The 15,209-nt window shown below is 32.1% G+C and overlaps 1 protein-coding gene across 1 annotated transcript in view; it reads right to left on the reverse strand.

Annotated features, from left to right (window-relative positions):
- The window catches only part of LOC130448631 (cyclic nucleotide-gated cation channel subunit A), an 83,685-nt gene that overhangs the window by 14,485 nt on the left and 53,991 nt on the right, over positions 1 to 15,209 (reverse strand). The window contains exon 6 of the mRNA XM_056786072.1: positions 7,539 to 7,619. Coding sequence (XP_056642050.1) covers positions 7,539 to 7,619 — 81 coding nt within the window. The remainder of the gene's footprint in view (positions 1 to 7,538; positions 7,620 to 15,209) is intronic.

Here is a 15,209-nt window from a genome sequence, read left to right on the forward strand (position 1 = left end):
AATATCATTGATGAGAAAGTTGACAAATAGATAAGTTTTAAAATTGTATCTAGGTAATAATAACTTATCTGACTGATGCTTATACAGGGAAACAACAAGGAATTAAATTTATTGAGAAAATAAATTTACAATAGAAGAATTGCAGTATTAAATTTATTTATGCATAATATTTTCCAGAAAAATTAAATGCTCAAAATGCTATCCACTGGCCTCTTGGCATTAAATTTATCGACGAAAACAGTTTTTTTCCGTAAACCTTTTTGCTGTGAATTTTGCGGTTTATATATATAAACAAATGATGTTAAATAACACCATTGACAAAATATTGAGATTTAGGAGCCCACTCTATTGATCCTCTTCTACAAATCTACCCCAGGAAAAACAGACTTACAAATTCGCATAATGCAGGGATGTACAAAATACTATCATCTGGTAAATTAGAATAGTTAACATTTGGAAATATAATCGCAAGGAATGGTATAGCTTTTGTTCGCAGAAATTGCATTCTCCCGTAAAAATTATGTCATTAATTATTTTGACAGTGGGTAATATATACTCCAGTGAAGATTATCCTTATTCCAGTATCTGCAATTTGATTGACTGAATTATTTAGGGAACATTTAGCCTCATAATTTGTTTAATTAAACTTGGATTGCGGTTACATAATCCTGAAAAATGTCACAAAACTGTATACGGCGATCCGGATTATCCTCGTTGAATTTTTGATGTAATAGAATTTTGTGCGGTACCTTTCTTCTTCTTTCAGAATACTTAACAACCATTGAGACATTTATGTCACTACGTCAAAATTGGTGACTAAGTATATTATCCCAAATAGGAATTTGATATGTACTTACTTCAGGATTTTTGTGAAAAGTGAATTGTTTGAATAATAATTATTTTCTCCAACGAAGTCAAAATTAAAATAAAGTTAGTTTTATTCAAAAATCGTTAATAATTTGGTAATAAATTTGAACACCTATTAATTATAACAGCGATAGCAAGTCGGTAGTGATGGATATCTGGTATTGTTGGTAAATATCGATTGTCAAGTAGACGTCAGTAGACGTACTAATCATATAATTTTTGTAGTAGTTTTTATGCTGCTTCCAAAATGAATCCCGAACACGATGAAAATATATAGTTGCCCAATTAGTTTGTTTTACTAAGTTTGTAAGAGACAATGTTTTTTTCTTCAAATTTCAATTAGAGAGCTCAAATGCAATTACTTTTAGTCCCAGTCCTAGGATTAAAAGTAGCGTTTTAAATCCTAGGATTAAAAGTGTTGCTAAGCAACGAGCAAATTTTTATATGGTAAGGGAATTGATGGCTTTTGCACCTGAAAATAGTACAAAAATGTCAACATTTTTTGATGGTTGGAGAAAATAATTATTTTTCCACAATTTACCCGCGCTCTATATAATTTTTGTATAAAATTTTCGTAGCGTTTCAATCGCACAACTTAGGTTCGCTAATAGTCCCTAGTACAAGTATACCTTTATAATCTTATTCAGATTTTCCGATATAAGCAGGAGGTGATGGAATTTTATATCGTATATCGGTATTTACTTTTAACGGAAAGCTTGGATGTCGGAAGGAAAAAAGTTATTAGAAGCATATAGACAGAAAGTAGATTTTTTTAGGTAGCAGCCGTGAGTTTTATCCGACGAGACGTCAAGCGATTCTGATAACATGGTGTATGCCATAATGATTGATTATTTCATAAAAAAATATATTCCGATACATTTAAAATTAAATAGCTTCCGTATTGCAATAGGGTATGTGAAGTGAAAATAGTTTGAATTCAGTTATGCTACCTAAGGTAACAACAAAATGGTTTGGTTGTTTTCTCAAGTCATCGTTAAAGTTTTTCGAGCATTTTCCAATTTCCGTACAAAAATTGAAATTAGGTAATCGATTCAATATTCAATTCTTTTGTTACTGTTTTGTACTTTCGTTTTATTTTTACTGTCATTTTTCTTCAATATTTCATCGACTATTTTATGTATTCTGTATTTTATTCTGTTTGTCAATATCCAGCTTTCACATCAATATATGCTAGTATTGACGGATACACTGTTTTTCCTACTGATGGAAGTGCATTTCAAGGCAATAGAAAATTCTATCATATATCGCATCTTTTGTTACTTGACTGTGTATTATCACGCCTTATTATTTGATCATTTCGATATTTTCTCCCTATATCTTTATGTTTATCTATCTATTTTTTTCTCCTATGTATACTACTTTTGACTTTGCATCATTAATTTTTATATTTCACTTCTGCAGCTCCCTTTTCCATATCTTGGTGTTGTTTATTAAATCCATTTCGGTAGATGCACATCTCATAAGGTCATCTGCAAAGGCTCATTATGATGATCCTATTAAATTTAACGTATGCTATATCCTATTCTTACTTTCTTGGATTCAGTTTTTGTTGCTTTAATTATATCAGAATAACTATTATAATCACTAGCCCTCCCTGCCTGATTTCAGATTTGAGAATTCCAAATTGTTTTTTCTGTCGTAACTGTTGCTGCTGACAAATAGACTTTGTATTCTGATATCTGTCTTTTGGGTAGGTTTCTCAGTTTCAGATTATCCCAAATTTATGTTTGTTTTACACTATCAACAGCTATTTGTTCTTTATTTGTTCTGTTTTCCCTTATTCATTGTTTAATTGTGAATACACGATCTTGTACACTGTATTATGCTTTAAACCACTTAGGCTTCGAATGATTGATACTCAATTAGTGTTCTCAGCTTTTTTCAAGTATGTTTCTGTATACAATGCTCAATAAAGTAATACCTCTATAATTTGGACATCCTCAGCTTCAATGAATATTTTCAGTAGCAGTTCATTTCTTCAATTACCTAGAGTTATTATCATTTCAGCTGATATTCTGTTTCCCTCTTATTAGCTTTCTTCGATCTACTCCATTGTTATTGGTTTCTGTCTTTTATCATGCTCCGTGTATTCTTCTTCTTCTTTTCTACCTTCCTGTATGTATTGATGAGTGAAGTACTTTTGGAAGTGTTCCTTCTATCGTTGCATTATATTCTGGTAATCTGTTATTATTTCGTTCTTTTCTCCTTTGTTTTATTCATATTTTTTTCCTTAGGTTCTTTTTGATGATATAGCTTTTGATTTGCTTTTGCATCTTCCTCCATATTCCGTCTAAATTCCTCCCATGATACTTTTTAACTAGCTTTACTCGTATTATTTGTTTTTCATATTTTGCCGCGATTTTTCTGCTACCCTTTACAAATAGAGTTTCTAAAATTTCAATTTTTGTTAATTTCTTCTACACTGCTAGGGTGTTAATTATATTTTTTCATGGTATCCTATTTGTTACTTTTATCGATTTCTCAATTTCTTTTTATTTACACGTTTTGCTTCTCATTACTTTTATTCTACATTTCTTCTATTTATTAACACGTAATTTATAATAAATTTCTCTTTCTTGCTGTAGTCTCTTTTTTACATCCATGTATCCCTTTATGTTCGAAGAATGTGCTGATTATTATCAAATTATTACTAATCAAAGAGTAAACAAAGAAAAAATCCTCTGAAAATTAATTAAAATTGTGAAATATTTGTGTTTGAGTAAATTGTAAGTTTAAATCTCATAAATTACAAAAGAATATTTTCTATAAATTACATTCATTCCATTTTTGAAAAACTTTTTATTGATTTTTTTAATTATATGAATGTGGCAGTACAGATAATCGAAGGTTTCTGTAAATTAAAAAAATTAATCTCTACTTATTGGACGTTTCTAATTTTTTTATTTTATTGGCTCGTAAATTTTGTAGATTAAAAAACTCGAAGGAACCTTTCTCATTATCAAGAAGTTTTAGAAACTTCTACAACTTCGGCAAAACTTTAAGATGTAACTAAAATACTTAAGAAGATACGATTGATGCGTTGCTGAAATGGATTGAATTAATAGATATTCGAATTACCTTGTTAAAAAGTTACGTATAATTTCGACTCGAAGATTCGTAGCCATCGAGTTAATGTCAGATATAATGAATTTCTCGAGGTTTATACACTCTGATAACGCTTCAATTATCTCAGGGGTTAAACAATTTTCATACATTCCGGTTTGGTAAGATTTTTGTAAAATGGCCGATATTAAAATGATATTTACTTAGTTGTAAGATCTTCATCTGATAAGCAGGCGTTAATGTTTTACCGTAGTCATCTTGCACATCACATTTAACTTCCATCCAATATGTGGGTGAGATATTATGAGGAGGAGACTGACCGTACTACGGTACACAGATTCGGGTTGAGCGACCAATTTGCTTGGTACTACGTGTTATAAGCCACATAAACTTATTGATTAGTTTTGAATTTTTGCTATGGATAAACTGCGTTGCGACATCATTGCTTTAGGTAGTTTATCAATTTTTCGACACCTAAATTGATTTATAACTTCAATAAAAACAACAACACTTCTTCATCTGCTTGTTTTTATTAAGGTGTAGACAGGAAACGCGTCGCACCCGCGCCTAATACACCGTATTATAATAGAGCTCAGGGGCACAAAAGCTCTAATAATGTGCAGAAACTTTGCAGGGAGGAATTGTTAGACCAATCACCACATATGGGGCAGTGGTATGGGGTACTAGAATTAGTCTGAATACCACGAGGAAAAATCTCTCAAAGGTACAAAGAGTGGCTTACTTATGTGCAACTGGAGCCATGAAATCTTGCTTAACAGCTACACCAGAAGTGATTCTAAACCTACTACCTCTCCACAATGGAAAGTGTGGGAGAGAAAATATCACTTAGAATGTTCAGAGACGAAATCTAAATAATGATCAACCCCCGGACATGTCTCGGAACATTGCATCGAATAAGTTTAGCTTTGGGAAAAACTTCACCTCAATAATAAACTGTAAAAGTAAGTGGGATCAAAGCACCATACAAGAAATTAACAGAAAAGCCATTAAATGTACGGGCCCAGAATCAAACACTCTGAAAGCCTGGGCAGCGCACCAAACATTTTTCGAACAGAAATCTATGCGAATGAGTTCAGTTCAATCTACAAGAGATCAACATCCTGTCCGATAGTAAGGAGGCCATTAGAGCTCTAAGCTCCAATATCATAAAATTCAAACTCGTTTGGAATTGCCTAGAAAAATTACCCTACAATGGATTCCAGGACACACCGAAGCGAAGGAGAATGAAATAGCTGACAAGCTCGCTTCAGCGGGGACAAACAAGCCCTCAATAGGACCCAAACCCTTTTGGGGTATCAGTCACAGAATAATGGAAAAAGCACTGGAAAAGAAGGTAGACATAGCAGACAATGCGGCGTACAGATTTTGTTGCACAGAGAACCTCTATCCACATTGTCTCGAATTGGGAAACGCGAAGGTGTGCAGTGCACTACACCTTGAAGTGCTTAAAATAGAAGACGAAGATCTCTGGCAATTAAAGCCATCCTTTATTCTAGACTTTTTAAAAGGAGTGAGATTGATGGTTTCCGAGGCTGTTCCTGCAGTTCTGTGAGCAGTATGCTTCTTTTACCCCAGGCAGGGTGCTAGCCTAGCCTCAGAACATTCCTCCTTTTACGCGCGCTGCATGACCTATGTGCTACTCAGTCCACCCAACAATCATACAGGCAGTCCACCTCCCAGGAACTGATACCGAGGAGCCTGCAAAACTACCATATCATGAGATCTTGAAAATTAATAAGAAGAAGAAGGGATTTATGGATAGAAAGGGGGACACAATAGATCCTTTATCATTAATATTTCATTTTGCACTGACTCCATAGGAGCATGCTCTTAAATCAAAGTATTCTAATTTCTACTCCGGTTTTGTTGACCTTACCTGGTACAGCCATGTTTTTATCAACAAAATACAGAGATATATTTAAGAGAAATTTTATGAAATAACTCAACTAATGTGTAAAATAAAAAAAGATATTTTGAATTAAAAAGCATTGCTACGATGGGCAGTATATTAGTATATTGAGCAACTAGGGTGATAAGGTGTCGATTGCTCACGAGATAGAAGCACGAGGGAAGCGAGTGTATTCATTAGCTCAAGTCCTAAGAACCAAAATTGAACTTATTGCAATAAAATAACATATTCATTCAAAAAGAAAAAACTCACGCGTAATTTTAAAATGACAAACAGTTCTATTTCTAGTAAAATAATGAACGCTTATTATTGTACTAGTAACACAATAATAGGCAATTATGGGCGTTGTAATCAAGTAGACAGGAACTGTCATTTAATTTTTATTTAATTTGATGTTTGTCGGTCACAGAATCTGGACTCAACAATAATGATAGTCTTCTACTCCTAATAACACAATCATCTATCATCTGTCACTGCTTGACATTAGAAACTGTCACATTTTTCATAATCTTCATATATCAGTTATGAAAAGTAGTTACGTAACTGTTTACGTAAGTTTCAAAGAATAATTTATCAATTAATTCATTGCATAGACTGACAATTAACTCATTACTTTAATTGAATAGTATCTTAAGATTAAATTTTGAAAACAACATTATTAAAGACACCGTTATTTAAATTAAGTCCATTTTCTAGGTGAATATTCTCTTGAAATATTTGTCTAGTGTTAATTTCATTTGAAGATGTGATACAATTTCGCGGTTTACTTTCTAGAATTGAAATTTTCAAAAAGGTGCCTTTTTGTAGGTTCTCGCAACCCCTATTATCATTGCAAACTAGGGAACAAATTTATTCAATAATAAATTATAAACATATCGTAAATTAAGTTGTACTTCTGCAAATAGGAATATTTCGTCTTGAGCCTTTTTTATAAATCTGTTCAGTTTCCCCAGTATGCCTGCGTAAAAGTGCGTATCGGCAACGCCGCTTAATAAGAGCTTCTTGGCGAGGCCACCTATTAAAAAAGTGCGAACAACGAGTGCAAAAAGAGATTCGGTTGTTTTCCGTACTGAAACGTAGTAGTTTGTAACGTTATGTTATTAATACAGTTTTGATTATAACCTTAGAAAATATAGCTGATTTTTAGTAGATGTAAAATTGGGTTTGATTTCAAGTAAAATAATATCAATTCTAAACAAAATCTTTCTACATTCTCCTTCGTCAAAATCTCCAATTTTTTTGCATGATATCTTGCTGACCGTCTCTTCAGCCAACCAAAAGCTTCTTGTTATCGACATTTTTGCGCACGGTGAGCTCAGATCTCAATATTGAATATGTAGTCCATAAAGTCCACGCCTTTAATGTCTCTAAATTATTAAAATAAGCAAGTTTCTCAAATATTTGTTAGATCAGGGCGTATTTACATGATTTTTCAGGTATTAAACTACCTACTGCAGTATTTACAGACTCTCTATGTCTATGGAATGTCTGATTCGTTATCTGAAGACAATTCAATTAGATAAAACGTTATACTCGTACGAAAGCGTAACAAATATCCACGCTTTCACATTTATAATATAAGTAATGATGTTTTGTCTTATAGCCGTGAAGGTAGATAGACATAAGGATTAAGTAAGGAAGTACGTAAAATTCTCACCTGAAGTCTTCCTCTTTTGACGATGTACATTTCTTTTCCTACGTCACCCTTCCTGCATATATAGTCCCCAGGTGAAAATACCTGAAAAAAATGTATCAAGAGTTCATTAGCATTAGAATCAATATTAGTTTTTTGAATTAATTCTTAGTTATATCGCAGAGTATTGTAAGTAAAATATGGAAAACAAGTAGATAGGAAAACAAGTAATTATCAACTGCCCTTAGTGAATATATAACATTGTATGTTCAAGAAAAACCCAAAATTTTTATCAGTAGATATCTAATGATATTGAAATTAGCCAGTCATCATTAACATGAATAATTGCAAGATTTACAGATTCTTAATATATAATTTTTTCCAACTCCAAATTTCTATATAATAATTACAAAACAAATACATTTAGAAATTAGTGAATTGAAATAATAATAATTCCCTAGCTAGTTATGTAATCTCCTGAAAACTTGAAACTGTTCTGAATTCTACACTTCACTGAATATCAAGAGGTTTTCGGTAGCTTCGGGGCAGTACAATCTGTCACGACACGAGACTTTTATATTTAAGTGCTTTTACGTGAGTAAAAAACCAACTATTTCAAAAATGGCTAGGAATCAAGACACGGAAAATATGTATTAATCTTTAAAAATATATCATAACTCTAATGAAGTATATCATTTATTTAGATGGAATACGAACCTACCAAAAGTACATTCAATGCGTTCCATCTAATGAAAACTTTGAATGGTAATTTGAGTTTAGACAAGAGACAAGTTAAAGTCCGAAATGATGAATCTCCATTGGGATTTACAGATATTTGTTACAAAATATCTGAAGTTGTTCGTTATAATGTCCAAACTATCGTTCCAAATGAAATTTATTTATTTATTTATAAGGCATAAAAATTCTATAAAATCCTATAATATCTGTCAAACCAAAAAGATTTCAAGAATGAATTAACTAAAGGAGGCATTAGGCAATCAAACTCGCGGACGTACGACAATTCTCGTGTGTACTCGGTTTACTTTTTCTTGGTTTTCCGGGTGGGGCGAGTTTTGTATTGTTTTATTGTTTCATGGTATTGAGAGGACTCTAGATTTTATATATATTTCAGTGGATCTAATACAGTTGAAACAGTTATTTTTAAATATATATACAGGGTGATTTATTCGTGTGATGTTCAGTGCCTCCTTCGTTCTTTGATATCACAATTTGAAAATTGAGGAATTATAGTCATTATTGGACTTTACGTGTTCCCGAATACTTTGCCATATCAAAGTTTTATGGCTCAACAGAGTTGGATGTTTTCAAGAAAATGTTTCCTGATAGCCTGTTGCTGACCAAACCCAATACACGAACACGAGGTTGTAAAAGATCAATGTTGGGAGAAAGGAAGTCGTTTCTTTGACGGACATTTCAGAAATTACATGCTCCTAGGAGACACTGGTCATGTGTTACAACAAAGTGCCTGCCTTGGCACACTTTTGGTCTCTAAATCAATCATAGCGAAATGATGCCATTATGAAAGCGATGTCCTGAAATCGTTGTTCGACACTGTTGTCAAAACTTCAATCGACCTGAAAAGCCTGAAAATGTAACCAAGTGACTTGTTTGAAGCATACATTCCAAGCAGTTCGTAGTGACAGTTAAGGAGCGTTCGAGACTAAAATAATATTTGCCAATGAAATCAGTGAAGAGGGGAATTAAAATTTGGGAGAGGTCGGATGCAAAAATGGGGTACGTGTATGATTTAAATATTAATTCAGGGAAGGAAAATACCCAACTTAAACGGACGTTGGGTGAACGTATTGCTTGGAAAATTGTGGAAACCATCAAAGGCAATGAAGTGATGTTGGCTTGTGATCGATTCATTAGAAGCGTGAAGATGATGGACTCAAACATGGGTTGGTTTCAAAGTGATAACCCGGTGGCAGCTGAAAGATACAAGGTCAAACTTAAGCTTTACGTTAACCCATTCTCAGCAGAAGTAAATAGCTTTAGTCAGAATTCTACTCATTTTCTACAAGTTTCCAATATACTTGTGTTTGCCTACATCAGGCACAACACTGCACAGTGGAAAAAGCCAATAAAACCACTTTCCAGGGTACTTCATTTCGTAGCAACTCTTTAAGGAGCAATTTCGCAATAAAACTGGTAATAATAAGGTTTAAAATCGATCAAATAAATTAACAGACCTCAAAAACTTACGACAAAAGCATTTGTTTCCTCCACAGCGGCATATGAATCAGTTGATTTTCACAATTCGTTATATTCCTTAATTGTGAACAAATACGCCTGTTCTTGGATATAATTTTTTGCTTATTTTGTTGGATACAGCACCGTACATGAAAAAGACTGGGTAAAATTTAAAAATCTTTTGACCCAACCTGTACCATGTCTTGTCCCTGCTTAAAGAATTTAATTTATAAATGAAAAAAGTCTTCCTTAAACGGCTTGTAAGGGTTCAGTTCTAAAAAAAAAATATCGAAGACACCTCTTCCTTCCATCTTATTATTACAAGATGGGGCAATTGGTTGGATGCTGCTTTTTTATTTCGAGAATCTTTGTCAATTAAAACATTTATTTTCAGAATTGTCTGACGGATCTTTCCAATCCCTTACTGATGTTAAGCAATTATTTAAAAACACAGAAATAGATCATCAAATTTCGTTCATAGAAACCAACTATAGTTTTGATTACAGGCAAAATGGGAGGCAAAATTTTTCAAAAATTCAAAAATGTGCTTGAAAAAACAAATGTGGATTTCAATTTCTTAGCCAAGCAGCTAATATTTTAGAGGGAAATTTTACTAAATCCATTGAAATGGACCCTGCAATAATCAGAAATTAAAAAACGCATCAAGTACAGCAGTTGATGTTGTAAAAAGTTTTACCATTTTTAAATTTAGAGAGGAGAAAAATTTTGTAATTGAAAATGGAAAACATTTAGTAGTTCATTGTTTTTATAACTAACGATAATTCCCTTTGTGTAATAAAAGCATTTTCAGGTTTAGCTTAGTAACATTGTAGAAAAATTTTAATGTTTGTTTATTTTATAATTATTCAATGTACGAGAATTTTTTCAGCATGTTTTCAGCTTTTTTGTGCATATTCTGACTAAATTATTTGCAATTCAATTGAAAATAGGAATGAAAGAAACATTAGTATGCACTCTAATTCAATTACCATCGGTACGTAATCGGCAAAAAACAAATTTACAATAAATAATTCATAGAGAGTTTTGTTGAATTTCCTTTGGTTATTTTCAATCATACGATGTCTTGTGAATCTATCGCTAGATCGTTGCATAAACTACTATTGAGGATGACTAGGTATTGATGCCAAATAATTAGAGAATATCTTACTTTGTTATAACAAAACAAATAGTGATTGTCAAAGAAATACATCCCCGGATTCAGTGCTTTAATTACTAGATACACACAATATAATATTGTTAAATATTTTGATTAACTCTGCTCTCTGGAACAATCTTTTGATCTACTGATTCTCTGTGATTTCTCTGTCTTCTGCTTACCGTAGGTTAAAGAATAGATACACAATCTGAATGCATTACAGATGTAGATACAAATTATTTACATAGCTTTTGCACATTTCGTATAGTACAGACAACATTAATGAACAGAACAGTTTCAATACTGCTTCTTTCAGTTGAAAGCTTGTTTAAAAACCTGTTCTAACATGTGGACTTGAATTAATCGTAAACTGAAATAAGTTAACAAATAACTGAAGCAGTTTTAACCAATGAAACAATAAAAGTAAATATTGTAATCGAGGGGCAAAGATAACCTATAAAAATAGTTAAAGAAATTTTTGACATAAAAATGTCATATATCATCACTCTATAAGTCGTGTGACTGACCCACAGATGGCACCGCCATTGTCAAATTCATATGACGTTTATTAACTACCAACTTTTAAAAGACTATGTGTATTTTTTGAAAACATTTCGATGAGTCAGAAGAAAGTGAAGGTACTTTTGTTATATAAACAATGGATTCAATGGATTTGGATTTCGTGTGTTAATTTATCATTGCTTCTTGAGGAAAAAATTCCAAAAGGAAGACACAATCAATAGCAAATACTACTTAGATATATTGGATAGCTTGAATGCAAAAATCAAGGAAAAACGACCTCATATGACGATGAAAAAAACACTGCTAGAGAAGGGTTGGAATGATTGTATTGCTCTTGAATGAGAATAAATTCATGAATAAATTGGACTCTGGCAAAAAATGTGTTTTTCTTAGTTAGTCATACAACTTATTAAGTGATTAAGTATTTTTGAAAAAACACCGTGCTCATGAAACTGAAGTTATTCTTTCGAAGTTGTTAGAGTAGAGTAAAAATTCACTGAGTAGTAATTTACTGTGTTTTAATCAAATTTTCACTAAATTTTAATCAACCTATTGATACTCAGTTATTTTTTGTGAAAAGTGAAATATCTAATAATATCGCGTGAATCAATTGAATCAATTTTTATATAAAACTGAAAGTAATAGGACTTTTAAACCAAACCTCAAAATTCATTAATAGATGGCGCCATAAGAAAGAAATCAAAAGATGGAGATACTAATTTCAAAGTGATATTTACTAAGAGAATCAAAACGAGTAAAAAAATTAGAATTGGCTCGATTTGAATTTTTATTGCCTGTTAAGTATTTTGGATGGAATTAACTAGAATTTCATCAATCAATTTTGTCGTTTAATGATTTATTGCAAAAATGCGTTAATGGCCGTCTGATTAGGTCGTCGCCTTGGAGTCAGATTGTTCGAATCTGCCTGGAAAATGAGCAATTTAATATTCAGGATTATATAATAGTGGCATTTTCACTCTAAAAAATTTAATTTTACACATTCCTCATCAATTTTTTGTATAATAAATCAATTATACGAGCCCTCAGCTAAATGATGTTTCAAATGTAAAATAGCTTCAAACGTTCAATGGTCCGTGAACGCGGTTCCCAATCTTAAGATTAAATCTCATTAGGGACGTAAATGGAAAAGTTTATTTGTCTTGAAAAAATTTGTAAATTATTGTTTGCAACTATTTTTGGTTTTATAAAACAAAAACGACAAAGTTAAGTGAGGAACGACACTATTTAAGTTAATTATTTAACTAATAGATGTGGTGACGAGAAAGTTGAAGAAGTATATTGTGAAAATATTCCCATTATCGGCATCTAACACATGAATAATTATTATATGGTTCCAATTATACCAAGATTCACACTACAGTATATATACAGCACTACGATTTTTTTCAGCAAGCGGTTAATCGCTACAACCGCGAAATCGCTTGAGACACACACACCACGATAAAAAATCGCGAAACGACCCGAGTTTGAAGATGGATTTCAAGGTAGCCGTATGTGTTGTTGCTCTGATAATAAGAAATAGAAAAAGAAGAAAATATTGGATCCATCCACTTACTGGGCGTAGATTTGAGAAAGGTTTCTTTCATAAGAAGTATCAAAGCTTAAGAGACCATCCTGATAAATTTTTTAATTACTATAGGATGTCAGTAGCCAGCTTCGATAAAATTTTACAAATTGTGCGTCCACACATCACCAACCGCCCGCGTTTACGCCAGTGCGTGCGCGTCAACCAAGTTCTATAGATTACAAATTTTCCCGCGGTTTTTATCCGCGAGCATTTTGTAGCAAATCACGGTTTTAAAATCAGTCGCGGGAAAAAACCGCAGGTGCGGCCGCTTGTATTAGTTTTCTAGGGGCACAAATTCACGCGATTAAAAACCACAGCGGTTTAACAGTAGTGCTGTCTAGGCCTAAGGCCTAGGTGGAGTGTGATTTAAAAAATTTTTTTGTTTACAAATGTTTAGAATATCCATTTTATTTCGCATTATTTATATCTCGATATAGAGTTATTTATCATACAAAGTTCCACATGGTTTAAAATCTATAATGCAGCAGTTTTCAGTTGTATACGAGGTATTTTTAGAAATTCATAATATTGAAAGTTTTTAAATATAAAAGAATAAAAAAATTTTGACATGAATAAAGTGCTAAATTAAGCATTATTAAAAGATAATGTGCAAAATCATCGATTTTAGTAGTAGATATTAATATTTGACATCAATGACAATTTTATATAATTTTTTTTAATAATAATTCTTAACTTGAAAAGATTTTCAACTTGAAATTTATCAACATAACTGGTATACCACTGAAAAGTTTAATATTTTGTTGTTGCAATTTGTATTTCAAACCATGCAGAGTGTTTTATGAAAACAGTTTCCCTTGTGCTGCTAATTTAAATGGAAATATTGTATAATCGAAAATTAAGTTCTGTCTCTATAGATAATTAATGCGATTTTCAAAACAATAATTACTAGTATTTCCAATTCAACATCCATTGATAATCATTCTCTATTATCCAGTTTCATTTTATGAACAATTGGAGACCATTTAACAACTTCCACATTTGCAAATTTATTGCTCTTGGCAGATGTCTTGGTCGTCATACGAATTACAAAGTAACATAACTTCGGCTTGTTATTCTTCCTGAATAATGCATTTAAATGAACTGTAGCAGATTGAAGGCGAAACCGAACCTAGCTAGATTTCAACGCTTTCGTTTTGCATTAACTTTGAGGATATTGCGTTGTACCAGTCATGTCTCTTAGATTTTAAATGTGACATATAAAACTTTCAGAATAGTCAAAATATACTTTCCTCCGGTTCCAAGCGTTGTAAATAACAGATAATACAATTTGAAAATTAAATTAAGGCAACAATCCGAAGCAATATAGAATAATGTCATATATTAGATGATAACAATGAGACATCTTCGCAAAATACACAAAATTTATATAAATAAAAAACTTATTCGTCATAAGAAACGTAAATCGATTTGAAATTGAAGCGAAAATACTCAAAATATTAATATGATCTATTTTGTTTAATGGTTTTAATGAAATCCATCGATAGTTTCTTTACCACATATTATTCAACTATATGTTAGTCTGATGAGAGTTTGAGCTATTCAATAATATTGCGAGAATTAATTTAATTTTCATTTGAAGCAGATTGTTATGCAAATTTTTAAAGAAACTTCAAAATTTCACTAGCACCACGAATAACAAAGAAGAACTCATTTTTATAGACCATCGAATAGTATTGAATTAAATATGATTTTATATAAAAATTTGTAGTGTGACACACTACGGAACTCAAGAGCACTACACTTGGGAGCGTATGAGATAGAAGACGAAGATCTAGGGCAATGACAGTCATCCCACATTCTGGATAAGTGGGATTAACAGATAAGCTGTAAGCAGGGGATTCCCTAGTATCGCACCAAGAAAGGGAGACACAATAGATCCTTTGGATCGCAGTGTATATAATAAGTGCTGACGGCCGAGTGGTTGGGTTGTCGCCTTGGAGCCAGCTTTGACTAAGAAATTTTTTGTAAAATAAATCATTTATATGAGCTTTATGCTAAAAGAGGTTTCAAATGTAAAATAGCTTCTATAACTCAATGTGACGCGAATGCCGCTTACAATCCAATAGCTGGTACGTCGAATCTCGTTAGGAACGTGAAAGAAATAGTCAATTGTTCATAAAAACTTCGTGAAGTTTTAATTTAAAACTATTTTTAGTCTCACACGACTAAATTCTTTTAAAAAATCATACTTTAT

Source organism: Diorhabda sublineata, chromosome 9, assembly GCF_026230105.1.
Source record: "Diorhabda sublineata isolate icDioSubl1.1 chromosome 9, icDioSubl1.1, whole genome shotgun sequence".
In the NCBI taxonomy this organism is placed as follows: Eukaryota; Metazoa; Arthropoda; class Insecta; order Coleoptera; family Chrysomelidae; genus Diorhabda; species Diorhabda sublineata.